Below are 18,816 nucleotides of genomic sequence, written 5' to 3' on the forward strand. Positions count from 1 at the left end.
ATTTAAATTACCAGTCCCATTGCTAGCAATATACCCCTGTTCCATTCAACTCTATGTAGTTCCCCTGGAAACCATCATGCTGAATCCGAGATGTATTCATGAGGATGAGCTAACTGACCTGGCTTAACATTCTCACTTATCATGTTGCCCTGCCAGTGTATACCGTAAGCACAGATGAGATTAACATTTCATTATCAATCATTAAAAAAAATATTAGTCCTCAGGAATGGTAGCATGACTGACATCATAGGCGACACAATATACTCTGTTATGCTCCTAGTACTGTTTATGTCTGCAGGTGATGGTTGCCACTATTAATCAGAGGGGTCATTCGCTTATTTGCCATTCTAAGTTGCATAAATAAAAACTCAAAAATTTTTTTTAAACAAGATTAGTAACAAATTGTATTTTTTTTTTATTTGTACTACACATTAGCAGTTTTGATTGGATCAATTCTTCATTTGTTTATATTTTCATTAGGATTCTAACTAAAACAAACTAATGTACTTTTATATTAATAATTTTAACTCTAGTTGTTACTATGACTGAGGAAATAATATTGATTGATATATTGATTTATCATGAATGAATGATTAGATTATGCATGCACATTATTATCAATCAAGATAAGTGACACCATTACAACCAACCTAGAAATATACATAAATCTATTAAATTGAAAACATAAAATACTTATAAAATATATGGAAAAATATGCATGAATCATCTTAGACATTATCTACATGAATATTATGGAACAAGTAGGATATAGAATTAGGACATAATCTACCTATGTACCAAATTTCATTCAATCTATTCAGCTGTATAAACATGTTGGGTAACAAACATACAACCATTCACATTTATAATATTATGAGTTACTAGTTGACTTGGCAAACATTATTTTACCATATATGTATACATATATTTCGAAAATTATACACGAAAATTTATCCTACTACAATTACTATATTCGATTGCCATCTTGCAAGCCTATTGCGGCATATAAAAATCACGATAAAAAAACAGAGGTTGATTGTAAAAGCGTGAAAATTTTAATTTGTATGTATTTTTAATGCTAAATTATAATAAAATAAAAATAATAAGTCAAAAAAATTAAAAAAAAAAGTTTAGGGGTAGGTCACCCTTATCATTGAGGGGTATGAAAAATAGATGTTGGCCGATTCTCAGACCTGCCCAATATGCACATAAAATTTAATAAAAATTGGTAAAGCCATTTCGGAGGAGTTTGGTAACAAACACCGCGACACGAGAATTTTATATATTAGATAATAAAATGGTTTCTTTTAGTGGACGATGATAGTGTAAAATTTGTATATGCTAGCAGGCCACCAGTAAAAAATGATAAGCGAGGATAAAGTCTGCTGTGACAAATTCCACAAAAATTACTCATGAAGTAGACCTGAAACAATATATTGCTAGTAACAATCTCTTTCCCCCATAATGGAACTGTAACCCTACCTACATGTTTACACTGGTGAGTCGAGGACAAAGTAAAGGGTGAAAATGAAATAATGGCCCCACCTACACTATCAATACATACTGATGGGTCACCAGTGAGAGATAATAGGTGAGGATGAACAAATCAGTTGATCCCTTGTTACAATTCTTCAGGAATTAACTGTAATGATATCCAGAAATAACTACATAGAAATCAACCTGACAGGGTGGATATATAGCAAGTAATGGAATCTTACTCCCTGTTATCAACAATTCCTTTCCTTTGTATGTATACAATATTCAAAATATATTATATGTCAAACAAACCATTGATAAAGATGATAAATGGTATACAGAATTAGAGAATCACAGACAGAAAAATAGATTAAATTTGGAATTGCAACACCTACAAAATCGCTGTTTATCAATCAGAAACAAATTGCTCGTTTCCCATTATTTGGAATACGTTCACGGTCACTGAACAAATAATCACCTACAGCTTCATAAACAATTTATTATTATTTATATTTTACACAAAATATTATTTACATTTTATAAAATTATCATAAGTAATGGAATGATGCACAACCGCAACACTTACTTCTTTTTAATTCCAGTCGAACTAAATAATTTATTCTTATTCTTCCAAAAATTTATATTGAGAACTTGAACCAATTAGTAAACTACATTTTTATTAAAAAATTGGTCTAGAAATTTTAAGTTCCTCAATTTTAGGAAGATATAGATTGAAAGATAATCACTAAGATCCATCTCAATTTTAATTCAACAAAATATTATTAATAATAAGACGAAGAAGGTAAAAAATTATTTCATTAAAAATGTGTAGATAATTTGGTAAACTGATCAGACCACGTTACTCTGAATAAAAAACCATCTCTGTTATTTCTATGCAACAAGTTCTTTTTTTTTTTATGATATTTAAAAAGTTGGAAACAAGCTAACGAACTAATAGGGGAAAGCAGTAAACGTTGCCTACAGACACCATAAGCAGCACCATGAAAATCATTTAGCATTACTATCTTAAACACTGCGATATTATGGTTCCGTACACTATAATTTCAATGCCATATCCCATTCTTCAAATTGAAACAGCCATTGCTTGATGGCAGAAACATGAGTGGGACAAAAGTATTTATGCAGATGACTTTTCTATTAGGTCTTCCACAGTTCATTAAACTAAAAAATTGTACGTTGTAATATAACTGAGAATTTCATGTACCTATGTATTTATTTATTGAATTACCTTAATGTATCTAGATGGTTGCATAGATCATTTTTCACTTTTATTAATATAAAGGAGTGTGTTGTTTAAAATAACTATGTTTATTCATATTATCATTCGTTTAGGGAGATTGACAGATCACACAAGGCAGCCAACCTACAGTAGACGTTGAAGAGAATGCCAGGTATTTAAAAATCATTTGTAAAAATTATTTTTAAATTAAAAATTATGAATTATAAAATAATTTTTACAAATTTTACTAAAAATACATTATAATTTCAGAATATCGAATGCTGCAAATTAAAAACTTACAGGGCGTTTATGTTATACCAGTGATTCTCAACCACTGTGCCGCAGCACTTTTGTGTGCCGCCAAATTTTGCAAATATTTAAAATTTTTGTCATAAACTATTTATGCAGTGTGTTGTAGTAAGTAAATAATTTTTATCTTTTTCTTTGTGTGCCGCCAAATTTTGAAATCGTTAAATATGTGCCGCAACAAAAAAAAAGGTAGAGAATCACTGTGTTATACCATCAAATAAAAACTCATTCTTTATGTTTTTTATACCTATAAGTCCAAAATTAGACCCGACTGGGTTTTATTTCCATTAGGAGCCTTTTATACATGATGCTGGCAGAAATGGTTATAAAGGGCGAATTATATTAAAGAAAAGAAGAAATAGGTATCACTACCTTTAATCTATGATAATAGGTAACAAATGACTACCTCTTATAGGATTTTGACGTTTTTTTATGTTTCTGTATTCCGTAAGAAAAATCGAACCCCTAATGAGTCTTATAGTTGTCTGACCATTTGTCAGGACCCTTTTTCACCGGAATGCTTGAAGATATTCAATTGAAATTAATATACAACATGCAAATCTGCAATTCCTTGAACTGCGAAAAAATAAAACTTCCAAATTAACACAATCAAAACATGCAGCCGTTTATTGCCTATCTTTTAATATTTGAAAGAGAATCAAAGCCTATAAGGTGCTTCCTGTTAATTTAGAATTGCAAAAATTGGCAAGTAGCGATATCATACGCTTTAAGGGATAAATCCGAAAAACAAATTATTTTTCGCAAAAAATTCTTTTTTTCCACTATAATTTGTACAGAATCCTCGGTGAGCAAGTCAAAATCAAATCTGGCGGTTTTTTTTATTAAACGATTAGCAGACATTTGTTGGTGCTGACACTGTATAGTAATTTAGAAACTAAAAGTAATAATATAAATTTATTAATTGCCATTTTATCCCAAATGTTAATCAGTGTAATTTCGTAGGAAAAATATAGCAATTCATCTGATATGAAACATAATACTCGGAAAGTTTGTAGTTTTAGGATTACATGTGTAATCCTAAAACAGCAATTTATTCGATATAACATCGAACTGTTCTTATTTCCTTGGTTAAAATATGTTTTTAAAATACTTTTTAAACTATGGGATTAGCAACTATAAAATTAAAAACCAAAAATATATTTCTTATGTATTCAATCGAAAATTAGAAAAAGGTTACACAAAGTTCAAAAAACAGTCTCAAAAAGCCTATTGTTAAAGCATATAAAGTAAATCATAACATTATTTATAAATACATTTCATTATATCCTTACTAATATTTTAAATGTAAAAGTTGGTTTGTTTAAAGATAGATATTCTCTACTATTCTCAAACCTACCGAGTATATATATAAAATTTCATCAAAATCGGTTAAGCCATTTCGGAGAAGTATGGCAACTGATACTGTGACACAAGAACTTTATATATATAGAAATAGACAAGGACTATAAAACTGGAAGCTGCAATGATGCATCATAGGCCTTAGACTTCTTTATTCTCTCTCACTGTACTATGAAAAACCATGAATATATTATAAAAATGATGAGATAATATTAAGCATCGAAACCTTCACCTTGGTCTTTTCAATGATTTCTTCTCTTTGTTTACTTTATAAGCCACTGACATTTTCTGCATATTTTCTTTATGGATCTTATCATGATCTACTATTCTTTTTGGATAGTTTTCGCCAATTATACATCCAGCAGTTATCTGTACTGATTTTGGAGCTTTCCATGGTTCATAAATAAACTCAGATGGAATTTTTTTTAGTTCTGGTACATACTTCCTTATAAACAGGCCTTCTTTATCAGTTTTTTTCCCAAAAGCTACGGGACTATAGACTCTAAAATATTTATAGAAAAAAGCTGAAGCTGAAAGCCACATCCAATTACCAGCATTCAAGGACCAATCATAATCTAACAAATAATCTTGAAAAATTTTTGCTCCATCTTCCCAAGATATCCATAAATCACCTCTTGTTAAAAAGCAAGCAACCATATGTCTTGCCAAATGATGTATCCAACCTTCTTGTTTTAATTGACGCATTATTGCATCAACAAATGGATAACCGGTTTGACCTTCTGCCCATGCTTTTAAATGCACATCATTTTTTACCCAAGGTATTTGCGTACAAAGAGAATTGCCAACCATTTTATCAAAATTTTCTGTTCCAGTTCCAGCAGTGTAGTAAAATTCTCTCCACATTAGTTGACCCATTAATGATACAGGTGGCATAGTGTGAGGTACACCATTTTCAACTTCCTTCAATTTATGGTAAAAAAGTTTTGAAGACAAACATCCATGACTTATATATGGACTTAAAACAGTGGTACTAGGTTCTATACTATTTGGAGAGGAATTAGGCTTCTCAAACTTGCATATCCATTGTTTCTTTGCTATGTACATATGCAACCTTTTTAATCCTACTGTTTCTCCACCTTGATACTTGCAAAGATCTAATGTGTTTTCATCAATACTAAAATCTTCTAAATTAGGTACATTATAATCATTACAACAATTATCTGGAGTTTTACAGTGATCAGAAATTGATTTTAATATGTCTATTGTACTCTTTACTTGTAAATCTTGTACTAATGATAAAAACTTTTGATATGTCAAAGGAACATTACCATTATTCTTCCTTATAACACTGTGAACATCATAAATGGTGTGTTGAACTCTTCTAACAATAAATATGTCTTTCTCATTGGCAATTTTCTCAATTATTTCATCTTGTTTTACGATTTCAGGGTCAATATCAACCTGTGTGGTCAAATACTTAACTTGCCATTCATCAAATAACTTTGGTATAATGTCTATAGCTTTTCCCTTGATGACATAAAGTCGTGAATTAAGTTTTTTCAAATTAAAATCTAAATCTTGTAAGCTTTGAATCAAAAATCTTAACCTGTTAATTCCAATTTTATTTTTAATGTCAGGATCTATGACATATATAGGTCTTAGAAAGTGTTGTCGGTTTTCTGCCTGTAAATGAAAATAAAATTTTTAATGTAAATAATTATTACAATTATTATTATTATTTAAAGTATTTATTTAGCAATATATAGCTTTACATAACCAACGGATCTGCTGTTACAGAAGTAAAACTAGACTGAACTGACTGGCTGAACAGGTGTAAACGAATATATATTCGTTTACTCCTGTTTCTTAGATTAAGCAGAAACAATAGAATTATATTATCAATATTATACTTCCATACTTTCGTAATGTAAGTAATTAACGCTTTAGCAATTAATAATTAATGGGTTTTCTGAGACATAATAATCGTAAAGCGAATTTAATAAAGTAAAAACAGTGGGTATTACCTCATTTATTGCGTTACGAAGTGCAAGATTGTCATGTATACGTAAATCTAAGCGAAACCAATGGATGACCGTTGGTTTAGCCATTGATACTTTTTACAAAAAATAGATAACTACTTTGAATAAACTAACTGTGAAATCAACAAAACAGTTTATTTTCTTTTGCCTGTTTAAAACTAAGTTTGAAAATAAGCATAACAGATTAGGATCGATCAAAACTAGAGAGAAAAACTACTTGATTGACAGTTGACTGACTTCTGAGCAAGAGCAAGTACATCAAATCACTTAATTATATTATTTAAAACTCGTCACTTTATTATTGACCTTATATTAAGAAAATCATTTTATGCATCCATCCACAAACAAAACATTAATGAAATAAATATTGACAGAATATTCTTATAACGGTTATACAACTATTTATAACATGTCTCGGCCAAAAATTTTGATATCAATAGGTAGGTAAATTATTGATAGATATAAAACCTGTCTACTTCATATCTTAATTTTTCAAATGCTATGAACTGCTTGCATAGATTTTATACATGTTTTTATTTATCCTGACGTGATTCAATCAAGACTTGCACAAGTATTATCTGCAAGAAAGGAAAAAAAAGTAATATCTGTTACTTCACATTGACAACCTTCACTTGATAACGTCAAGGAAAAAAGGCGGGAAACTCGAATAAGAACAAGCGGGTTTTTTAAATTTTTTTTATTAATTTATTAAAACTATCTCTATCAATTCTTATTATTGGATAAAATATTATATTTTCACTAAATTCAGCGACAGTAATATAATTAGCATTCATGGGGAAGCGCAGTTGTAGAAAAAGGAAAAAAAAAGATGACGATTCAGGTGATGTAGACCATGAACCTTGTAATGACAAGGATATATATTCGGAAGATACTTCTACTGACTCAGAATCTGAAATTGATAAGGCCGATAAGTATAAACCTTACTACGTCACAGATTATATTAGAAGATATCCCGAGGAATCCCCTGGGACAGAATTTGTTGTCTTTGTAGAATCCTCAGATAGTCAGAAAACCATTGGATCCAGAGACTTGCTCTCACTCTCCTCCTGTTTAAAACGATTTAATAAAGGGGTAACTTATCTTAGATCTATAAATAAATTCAAAATCGGAGTATACTTTCAAAAGCCAGACTTAGCCAATGCTTTTTTAAATAATAAAACTTTTTTAAATGACTACCATTTTAAGGCCAGTATTCCTGCTTCTTCAACAGAAGTTACAGGCGTTATTAGAAATGTACCTACAAATATATCTAATAAAAAAATATATACTATGATATCGAGTTCTAAGAAAATTATTGCTATTAAAAGAATTTTAAGAAAAAATACCTTGACTCATGGATATGTGTTACAGCCAACTCTAACCGTGACAATTACTTTTGCTGCATCTGTATTACCTGAATATCTGGATATTGGAGGTTGGCGCCACAATGTCACTCCATATATACCACCAGTTAAACAATGCTACCGGTGCTTGAGGTATGGACATTTAGCTAAATTCTGTAAGAATTCTGAGCGTTGCAGCATCTGCAAAGGTGAGCATAATTATAAAACTTGTACAACTGGAATGGAAAACGCTATTTGTGTACACTGCAATGGAAATCACACAAGTGTATCACCGCAATGCCCTGTTAAACAAAAGAAAATTGCTGAAAATAGATCTAAATTCAGACCTGCTTCTTTTGGAGATATACTTAGCACTGAAATATTTCCTAAACTGGGTAACAAACCTAAAAAAAATGTAGACCTAATTTCAATTCTAAATTCTGATAACAAGAGTTTATCACTTTTAATAGAAAGCATAATCAAACTTATTTCACTACTAACACAAAGAACACATCTATTAACACTAAAAGTGTTTTGAATGTGTTATATGATACTTTTGGTAATAGACCTATTTCACAAAATTCAATCGAGACCAATTAACTATCATACAGTGGAACGCTCAGAGCCTACTGAGCAATCGACATATTTTTACACAATTTTTAAATGAACATCATATTCACATTGCTCTCATCTCAGAAACTTGGCTAAAACCACATTACAAATTAAAAATTAAAGATTATTGTATAGAACGAAATGATTGTGGTAATAACCACAATGGAGTAGCGATTATTATACATAATAGTATTAGATATAAAAAACTTCACTCTTTTTTCGACAATTCTTTGCAAACTATAGCTATTAGTATTGAAGTTAATAATTCTTGGTATTCAGTTGCCAGTATTTACTGTCCTATCAATAGTACACCTAGTTTTACTAAAGCCAAATTTAAGTTCTTTTTGGAGTCTCTTCCTAAACCCACTATCATATCTGGAGATTTAAATGCACATCATACTATGTGGGGTTGTACCTCCACTAATACAAGAGGTAAAGACATTCTTGATTGTTTAGATGAATGTAATTTGGTACTATTAAATGATAAGCAAGTTACTACTGTTTGGCTCTCATATTTGGAGACCCAATGGCCTTGATTTAACTATGGTATAGAAGTTATCACCTGCCAAATTTTACTAAAATAAACACAAAGAACTCTTCATCAACTCCGTCAGGTGAACAACATGCTCCTATAGATGAAGTTAATAAACTTTTGTTAAATCGTATAAACCTACGTCTCGTTAATTGGGATCTTTATTCTGAAACTGTTAATCAATTACTTTTGGATTTCGAGTATGATGTCAATGAACCCTTAAACAATTACAATAGGTTCTGTAAAATTATTTTGACAGCTGTGGAACGTTCCGTTCCACGTAGGAACTTATCAAATAGCGGTGCAAATACTTCAAAGAGGCACAAACATATTGCAGTACCTTGGTGGAATAACAGGTGTGCGACAGCTGTCAATGATAGTAAAGCGGCTTACCTTAGGTTTAAACAAAATCCAACTCTCGATAATTACATAAATTTTAAAAGAGTTCAAGCTGTTAAAAAGTTAGTAATTAAGCAAGTAAGACAACAGGGGTGGCAGGAATTTTGTTCCAAATTTAATAGATTAACACCAATTTCCACTGTTTGGCAAAATATGAGAAAACTAAATTCAAAACATCGTCAAAATCATTTTAAAGATATATCATGGGTCAATGATTTTTTACGCAAATATACTCCTGATTTTGTACACTCATCTTTTGATGACAAACAGTTTAATTCTGTTAATTCATGCCCAAAATTTCTCACTGACCCATTCTCAATTGATGAAATATCCAGTGCAGTAAAATCTAGAAAAGATACAGCTAGTGGCCTTGATCGATGATGACATACGAGGTCTGTCCGGAAAGTTCGTATAAAAGTGTTCTGGAATGCGAGAAAGAGGAGTGGGGAGGCCAGGTAAGCGCAGGACCCCTTCCTTATGTCCCTAACAATGCTTCAGTTCTGGTCTGACCGCCGTGCGGTGCGAACTGGCTTGTCACGCCATCTGTGAAGTTACCTCTTAACGAAACCCCGTCGGCATGGAGCCCGCTTCCGTTGAAGAGCAGCGCGTCGTAATCAAGTTTCTCTCGAAACTCGGCAAGAATGGCCGTGAAATTTTTGCCGATCTCAGAACAGTAAAATCCCAAAGCAAAGAGTGGAAGACATCCGGGGAACCACGAACAAAAAAATCAAGAAAATCCCGCTCAAATGTCAAGACAATGTTGATTGTTTTTTTCGATGTTCGGGGGATTGTCCATCAAGAATTCGTCCCTCCAGGCCAGACAGTTGATGGAAAATTCTACGTCGATGTGCTCAGACGCCTCAAAGCTCGTGTGGCACGAGTTCGTCCAGAATTGGCGCGAGAGGGGCGTTGGATTCTTCACCACGACAATGCCCCTGCCCACACCTCTCTTGTTGTCCGTGAGTTTTTGAGTAAAAATTCCATTACGGTGACCGAACACCCTCCCTATTCGCCGGATTTGGCCCCGTGTGACTTCTTCTTGTTCCCAAAAACCAAATTGGTACTTCGGGGGCGGCATTTGGGGGACATAAATGAGATAAAAAAAGCTACGACGGGGCAGCTGAGAAACCTACAACCAGAGGACTTTCAAGGAGCCTTCTCACAGTGGAAACGGCGTTGGCACAAGTGCATTATGTCACAGGGGGAGTACTTTGAAGGGGATAAAATTGATTTACCTGAATAATTGTAAAATAAAATTTTTAAAAAACTTTTATACGTACTTTTCGGACAAACCTCGTACAATATGTTTCGATTGCTGAATAAAATAAACCTTACTAAACTCTTACAAATTTTTAACGATTTATGGAAGGACTGTATTATCCCACCAGAATGGAAAATGGATTGTTTGATTCCAGTAATTAAACCCGGTAAAGATCCTACAAATTTCGACTCCTATAGACCTATAACATTGACGTCCTGTGCAGGCAAATTATTCGAACAATTAATTAAACAGCGTTTAGAGTTCTTTATTGAAAGTAATAGTATATTACCATCGAATCAATTTGGTTTTCGCCGTGGATATTCAGCGCGCGAAAGTTTAGCGAACTTCTATGTCGACCTTAGTACTGCTTTGAATAACGATGAATATGTTCTATCTGTTTTTTTAGATGTCGTAGGAGCTTTTAACAATGTAAATTTAACAGTTCTATCTTCGATTTTATCCTCATTTCTTCCAATGAAACTTATCGAATGGATTTATAATTTTCTTAGTAATAGAGAAGTGTATGTTAAAGTAAATAGTAAATTAATAGGACCTAGGTTAAGCTCTAAAGGAGTATGTCAAGGTGGTATTCTAAGCCCGCTACTATATATTTTATATATCTATAAACTTAATTCAATTTTAGGAAACAGTGTGAACAACTTGCAATTTGCCGATGATTTATTAATTTATATAAAAGGAAAGAATATTATTGATATGCAATTAGTGTTAAATGAGTCATTAAAAAGACTTGAGAAATATTTTTCTCTTCTTTCCCTCGATATTAGTTTAACCAAAAGTAAAGTAGTTGTTTTTCATCAAGTTCATAAATATGTTCCATTAATGAATATTATATATAATAATCAAACTCTTCCAACAGACTGTAGCGTTAAATTTCTGGGGGTAATTTTTCATCAAAATTTAAAATGGGATCTATACGTTGATTGCTTAGTAGATCGTGCTTTAAGAGCCACTAATATAATAAGATCTGTAATTGGTCGTAACTGGGGAGCTGATCCTAAAATTATCCTTTTACTTTACAAATCTCTTGTTAGAAGTAATTTTGATTACGCTTTCTTTTGTTATGCCTCAGAACATAAATTAGTAGAAAAACTCGAAAAAATTCAAAATATGAATTTAAGACTTATTTTAGGTGCTATGTATACTTCTCCAATTATCTCAATGCAAGTAGAATGTAATTTGCCTCCTATCCTTCTTCGTTTCGAATACCTAAAACTCAAATTTCTCTTCAAAGTTTTTTCAGTTTCCAATAACCCACTCATACTCAAATTATTAAATTGCCCCATTTCTATGTTTTTGAATAAAACTATTGTCAATGATTTGAATTTACGAGATGAATATAACATCTATAGTAGTAAGATACTTCCTTGTTATAATGGCCTTTATGAGAGTAAGTTCTGTAAGATCAAAATTGTTATACGTAAAGACATAAAAGAAAAGCACGATATGTATGAGACTTTATCAGAATTTATTGACTACAGGCAGATATATACAGATGGTTCCAAAAATGCACTTAGCACTTCAGTGGCTTTTTACGATTTGTCAAATAGATTTGGTCACGGTTATAAAATTTCAACTTTGGCTAGTATTTACACAGCAGAAGCAAAAGCTATATTTTTAGCATTAGAATACATAGAAAAACAGGTACTATATTCGAAATGGATTATAATTACAGATAGTATGAGTGTTCTTATGGCATTAAAAAATAACACATTCATTTCATCATCAAACTACTTAATTCAAGAAATTCGTAATAAATATTATCATCTCTGTACTATATATGGAAAAGATATTATCTTCATCTGGACCCCTTCACATATTGGAGTGTTTGGGAATGAACAAGTAGACACTTTGGCTAAAATTATTAATTCAAGTGCTGCTCGTGTTCAAGATTTACCCCTTTGTTACTCAGATTGTAGTATTGGAATACATAAAATCGTTACAACTAAATGGGAGGAGCATTGGACTCAAATATTACAGACTAAAGGCAAATGGTACCGCAAAATTAATTGGCGTATTGGAAAACCGTGGTTCTGCAAAGGAAAGGACACAAACAGAAAATTTTACACCAATATTTGTAGATTACGAATCGGCCACGGACATTTCAACGAACACCTGCACCGAATGGGCATGATCGCTTCCCCATCATGCACATGGTGTAACTCAAATACAGCCCAATCTCTACATCACCTTTTTTTTGATTGCTCTGAATTTGTCATTCAAAGACACATTATGTTTGACGAACTTAGGATTATCTTCAAAAAACCCGAAAATATCCCGCACTCAATCCCGCTTCTCTTAAGATTTCCTTCTTGTTTCAAAGCTATTTTCACTTATATTACTACAACATTCAAGGAGCTATAAGAATACTTTTATTGAATTGCAAGACAATGATTTTTTATAATTATTTATTTTTAATTTGATAAATCCACTGGTTTAAGAAAACTCAAGAAAAGATATTTATGAAAATGTACTTACCGGATTTGACAAATGAAATATTGAAGATTATGACAATAATTGAAGCGACATTAGAAAAATAAAATTCCAGACAAATTATCTTTTTGAAGACTAGGCAGCATGGTCTCCGACCTTAGCCTGTTCCAAACGGAACAAACGTACTAAAAAAAAAAAAAAAAAATGCATTATAAAAGATTTATATCTAGTCAGAAACTAAATTTATGTAATAAATCTTATAATAAAAATGGTTTTTCCAAAAAATATTGCCAATAGAAATGATAAGTGTATAAAATTATTTTCTTATTAAACTGATTAAGTTACCAAATGTAACATACATTGCGACATGCCTAAGATTATCGAGTTGACTGTCGAAATAAATATACAAAAAGTAAGTAACTTACTTATTTTTAAACACATATCAATCATTCCAAACATATATCTATTCATTATTAATGAAATTTTTATAGTATTTAAGTAAGTTTGTATCAACTTCAGAATTTTTTTTATACAATATGCTAGATGAGAGTATTCAACAAGGACTACCATACATTATTTTGAAATGCTAAGTGAAAATTATCTGCAAATAGTTCTAATTCCTTGAAAAAAAAAAGTGGGTAGTTACCCAATATCGGAAATACAATAATAGAATTTTAAAAGATATTTATCTTTTTTATTTTTGTTTGCAGGTGTCATGTCCAGGAGTATGGTTATGCCAAGATGGCCGTGTATCACTTACAGTGTTTGCTCTCGGAACCAGTTACCAAACTTGTATGTTGCCACCTGTTTTCCCATTAATGTTCAAAGATGTGTTTTACTTCCGTAAGCGATTCCAAGAGACCTGTGCCTTAAACAATATCTGCTGTTTACTCAGTTAGTCATATTTATAATATATTATTATTAATAAATAGAATATATTCAGATTTGTTAGCCATATGTAAAACTAAGTCTCTTGCCATTCTATAGAATATATCAAGATAGAAATTTTGTGAACAAAACTAAAAAAAGGATAAATAAATATTGAACTTTCCATATTAATTTAACAGTCCCAAATGGAAAGTTAAAACTTTGTTGTTGTTTATCAAATAATAGAACCCTTTTTTTTTAAATTAGTAGTACACAAAAGTAGTAGTAGTAAGAAGAACACACCCTTATTAAGTTACTCATAATGAGTTTCATTATGCTTTTTAGTCCTCTTAAATCATAATCTTAAATATATTTATAAATGACATAATGTACTATATCTAGACTTTTAATATGTCAATTTAAATAATATAATTGAATTATAGTTTTGTTTACCACTTTTTTTTTATAAAATGTAAAATATTTGCATGCCTACATCTCTTAAGGCAATTAAACAGGTGCCAAAATAATATCACGTGGCTTGTAATAATTTTAAACTGTTTAATGCAAATAAACTCATTTCATTTGATAAGACTAGTACAAAGTACTCAATTTCTGAAGCCTCAACATCGAATAAAAAAAAAGTAATGAATTTCATTACTACATTACAGGGTACAAAAGCACAATGTTTTAATTTTCAGAAATGACAGTGCATGATGAGGTCCATCTTGTCACTCATATATCCAGAAATGTTCTATTATTCTGTACATCATAGTGGGTAGTTTGTTAATTAATCAGGGTACTGGATAATCAGGTGTATGCTCACCATAACGGTTATCATCTCATTATATATATTATAAATAGCATTATAATAATATCATGTTTATGTCTATAAGTGACTAGTACCACTTTCCATTGTGATTTTATTTTTATCATAAATTAGCTTTATGATTTAATAGAAAATCATATGCTTTTTCAAAATATTTTACATTTATTTATAAAGGTATACCAAGTTAATTTTCTCATTCTATTTGATGCTACTGTAAATAATAACGCTTGCACCCTATATATAATATACACACTAAAATTCCAACATATTTTATTAAACTTTAATATTAAAAATATAAATTCATGTATTAATTTATTTTTTATTTTTTATTTGTAGAGGATGAGACAATATATTGTGAATTAGTCCAATGGAGTGAAAATTGCCAATCTGGTGAATGTATAATCCTAGCTCAGTATCTTGGTGCTGTCAATGATGTTCTGTTCCCACCAAACATGTGTTCCAGTGACGGGGTAGACTTACTAATGAGGAGATCGAAAGAATTTCCTGTAAGCACATTTTTCATTAATTTATTTTATCGACAATTGAAAAACATAAAGCAATTAATTTTTATGAATTTTTAGGGTATTCTATCTCCAAAAATCGAAATAGCTACTAAAGTGCGTATTGACGAAATTTGGAATCAACCATGCAACATAAAGTCTTTGAAAATAAGTTCTTGCCATTGTCGACCGAGGGACACAGAAGGATCTAGGCAAAAGCAAGTGTGCCATAGTGCTCAATATCATAGGTGGGATTGAAAAGAAATGATTGAAATTAATGTTTTATTGTTTCAAATTTAAATAAATAAAATAATAAATGTTTAATTACCAGGAATAAATGCAGTTCTACTAAGAAAGCGCCTTCTGTTACGAGGTCAAGGTCGCGTTCTGGCGGATCGAGGTCATGTTGTAGTTTGGCACCAGAACCAGAAACTCGAGTCACATGTAGTTATCCAAAGTAAGTATGTAAATGAAATTAGGCACTTCTTTCATATTTACTTTATCATATTAAATGTGAAACAAAAAAGTATTTTTTATTATTAAAAAAACTACAACAATTTGTAAGCTTAGTTTCAGTGTTATAAATCGTACTCTGTTACAACTAAAGGACTTTATATTACGAACACTATTTTTAATCCTTTACACTCCAGCCTAGTAACACATAGAGGATACCAATAACTCCATCACTATATAAGTTACAAGTACATACCCGTGATGTAAAAGAAAAATTGAGTCGTTGCAATAAAACAAAACATTTATTTCTTAGCTATTATAAAGACGCTGAGTCAGTAAAACAACTGTGTCGCTGTAGTCGCGACAATGGATTTAATGTTAGCATTTTAATGTCGCAAATACGGCGACAACGGTATACAAAGAGTTAATAGTTCCACTCGCGCACTAAATTCTTTCGAAAATACCATCTGCAATGCTGTAGTTTTTTCTCAATTTTCTAAATTTGATGTTCCTAAATCGACATGAAATGTTGCATATATTGATTGTAGTTGCGTATATAAACTGCATATATTTAAATTCGTATTTCGTTATATGACCCTTAGACCTACCCCCAAATGTTCCTCCCCCCGCACACCTCCCCACCCCGCTCCCCGTCCAAGAGGACGCAACTCCCGTCGCCGCTGCCACCAGTACACTGTGTACAACGTGCACACGCCTGCAGACAGCAGCTGGCTCACTGCGTCCACCAGTGCTGATAACAGCGAATGTGATGAAAGAAGGTGCTTCTATACAGCTAGCGTACATATAGACAACTTGAAAATAATTGGAGCTAGCTAGTTAATTTTTACTTTGTAAAAAAACAGATATCTCTTGTGGGCATCTTAGCTAATGTATCTGTTTTCTGCATAACTAGCTCCAATCATATCCAGTGATTTTCGCAGTTATTATTATTATTATTTTATAAATACATGGGGCAAACGAGCATGCAGCTCACCTGATAGCAAATGACTATCTCCGCCCATGATCACTCGCAACACCAAAGCCATTGCAGGTGTGCTGCTGGCCTTTTAAAAAGGAATATGCTCCGTTTTTTGAAGATTATGATGTATCGGTTTGGAAAGACTGTTGCTGGAAGTTGATTGATTGATGATAGTTTGACCTATGTAAACTGTCTATGGCTTGTTCAAGTTATTTGCCATAAATTTGTGTATACATAATAGCATAATACTCCCAGTATTATAACGTATTCTGTAATTCGGATAAAATATGCTACCTCACCTGTCTTACGTGAATTGTAATTGTATTTAGCTTAATCCATTAGCATCTTTATTTTTATAGTTTTATAATTTTAAATACATAGTATTTAAATGTTAAAGGTATTTTTTTTTTATTTAAGTATCATCTTGTCATACTATGTTTTACTACATGTAACTATATTAATTTGAGAGGTAAAATAAATATTTCATTCATTCACTTAAATTGTCTTCAGGTCTAGCAGCGAAGCAGATATCAAACCCACAACACCTGACCAAGAGGAACAGCCCCAGAAGACGACAGTGGAAAGTCACTACATAGACACTGACAGATACAAAGACAAGCTGAAAGACAGGTGGAAGAAACATGTTCCGTTCAAAATAACTCCATGTGTGTGTGATATCTGTAAAAGGTATCATGAACTGTTTCATACTGACTATTCGAGTAGATAACGCCTATAATTGACTGGTAAACATTGACTGAACTTGCTTTTGCTTCAACGACAATGAATTTAAATAGATGATTTAAAATTATTTTAAATAAAGATATACAGTTTTCAAATATATGCCCCAATAATAGATATAGCCAGATAAGAGAATCAGTCACTTGACAATGCAGTAGCACGTACGAAAATTTATAAAAAAAAAATACTCTCTCATTAGTGTGCAGAATTCTAGCAGTAACATGCAAGATTTAAAATAAAACAGAGATCACAGAATAAGACCTAAATATATTTTAGAACTAGGTACACAAATTTTCTGAATGCAGTCGAGAAACGAAGAACTGCTCTTTACATGTTTACAATAAACGAAAATTGTAGTATGGAAAAAGCGAGTAATCACTAGCTTTATTTAAATCCATCATGAAAGAATCTGCACATTGGCCTGTAATTTAGACTTTGAGTAACCGGGAGATATTGATTGAAATAAAAATAGTCTTGTGTTATTCTCCGTCCAAAATGTATGTTTATATCAATTTAACCCTTAAAAGCCTGATTTTTTAAATCAAATTAAAGAATATATAAGTATACCCTTTACTGTATTTACTAATGGGTAAAAATAGTAAAAAAAAAAATCAAAACGATATTTTTAAATATTTATTTTGAAAAAAACATTTAGTATCATTTTTGATACTTTAGGCATTACGGTAATCAAAATATTTAAATTTATTTAACAATGAAACAATGCAAACCCCGGTATCAAATTTGAAACTTCAGGCATTTAAGGGTTAATGACATGTTGAGCTGTATAGGTGCTATGAGCTAATAAATTCACATTTGTAGTTTTAGTAAGGATTACCTACATTTAACTGAAGCCTAACTAACTACACATCTTGATAGGTGCTTTTATATGAAATAAAAGTATACTTTATTATTAACATTATTGGATTAGCATTTTAGATATTACACTGAGTGTTCATTGTAAAAAAAATGGCTAAAAAATGTAGTGTTTTATATATTTATTTAGAAATGAATTATCATATCCCACCGTCTCATAATTTTACATGTACTTATCTGCCCATAATATGTGTTGGTGTATATTGGTAATAGAGTACAGTACTATTTAATTTATATTTTACTATGATGTTAAATTTTAAGTTTATTTGTTTATATAGTAAAATATATATGTATAGTAAAATTTATTTGTTTATTATTTATTGCACAATATTTGTACAAGTCGTCATAGTCGTAGAATACTGACTGATCTGACAAAGATTACATATAAAGATCCGTCAGTATTCTACGACTATGACGATATATTAAATTCTACGATGCATTGTTTAAAATCAGTTTTATATTTAAAATAAGGAAAATAGTCTGCTTTAAAAAAAACATAAATGAATATAACATATTATGTAACAATTTATACGAGTCATAAAATGTTAATATAGATAATATATTATTAACAATGCAATTTGAAAGATTATGTAATGTA

The 18,816-nt window shown here is 31.1% G+C and overlaps 3 protein-coding genes across 7 annotated transcripts in view; 1 reads left to right on the top strand and 2 right to left on the bottom strand.

The window, feature by feature from the left end:
- LOC113511966 (cystinosin homolog) overlaps nucleotides 1–2,317 on the bottom strand; it is a 51,065-nt gene extending 48,748 nt beyond the window's left edge. The window contains exon 1 of the mRNA XM_026895704.3: nucleotides 2,063–2,317. The gene's annotated coding sequence lies outside the window, so the exon portion shown is untranslated. The remainder of the gene's footprint in view (nucleotides 1–2,062) is intronic.
- A 1,864-nt stretch (nucleotides 2,318–4,181) lies between these two features.
- LOC113511701 (cryptochrome-1) lies at nucleotides 4,182–13,168 on the bottom strand. Of its 4 annotated transcripts, none has more exons than XM_052894476.1 (4): nucleotides 13,028–13,168; nucleotides 7,731–7,928; nucleotides 6,370–7,294; nucleotides 4,182–6,028 (listed from the first exon to the last, which is right to left on the bottom strand). In XM_052894476.1, the coding sequence occupies exons 3-4, from the start codon at nucleotides 6,451–6,453 to the stop codon at nucleotides 4,613–4,615; spliced, it is 1,500 nt and encodes a 499-aa protein (XP_052750436.1). In that variant the 5' UTR covers nucleotides 6,454–7,294; nucleotides 7,731–7,928; nucleotides 13,028–13,168; the 3' UTR covers nucleotides 4,182–4,612. The 4 variants fall into 4 exon arrangements, with proteins under 4 accessions (XP_052750436.1, XP_052750435.1, XP_052750434.1 ...); XM_052894475.1 differs by lacking the exon at nucleotides 13,028–13,168 and adding an exon at nucleotides 9,014–9,157; XM_052894474.1 differs by lacking the exon at nucleotides 13,028–13,168 and adding an exon at nucleotides 8,902–9,150.
- On the top strand, nucleotides 11,553–18,805 carry LOC113511620 (spermatogenesis-associated protein 6). Of its 2 annotated transcripts, XM_026895289.3 has the most exons (6): nucleotides 13,195–13,394; nucleotides 13,693–13,876; nucleotides 15,012–15,181; nucleotides 15,257–15,423; nucleotides 15,507–15,632; nucleotides 17,118–18,805. In XM_026895289.3, exons 1-6 carry the CDS (start codon nucleotides 13,350–13,352, stop codon nucleotides 17,332–17,334), a joined length of 909 nt encoding a protein of 302 aa, XP_026751090.2. In that variant the 5' UTR covers nucleotides 13,195–13,349; the 3' UTR covers nucleotides 17,335–18,805. The 2 variants fall into 2 exon arrangements, 1 of the variants encoding a protein (XP_026751090.2); XR_008252791.1 differs by lacking the exons at nucleotides 15,257–15,423; nucleotides 15,507–15,632; nucleotides 17,118–18,805 and having other exon boundaries at nucleotides 11,553–13,394; nucleotides 13,693–13,774; nucleotides 15,012–15,182.
- The last annotated feature ends 11 nt before the right edge of the window (nucleotides 18,806–18,816 follow it).

This window comes from Galleria mellonella, unplaced genomic scaffold (assembly GCF_026898425.1).
Source record: "Galleria mellonella isolate WM207_F2 unplaced genomic scaffold, CSIRO_AGI_GalMel_v1 utg213, whole genome shotgun sequence".
Lineage (NCBI taxonomy): Eukaryota > Metazoa > Arthropoda > Insecta > Lepidoptera > Pyralidae > Galleria > Galleria mellonella.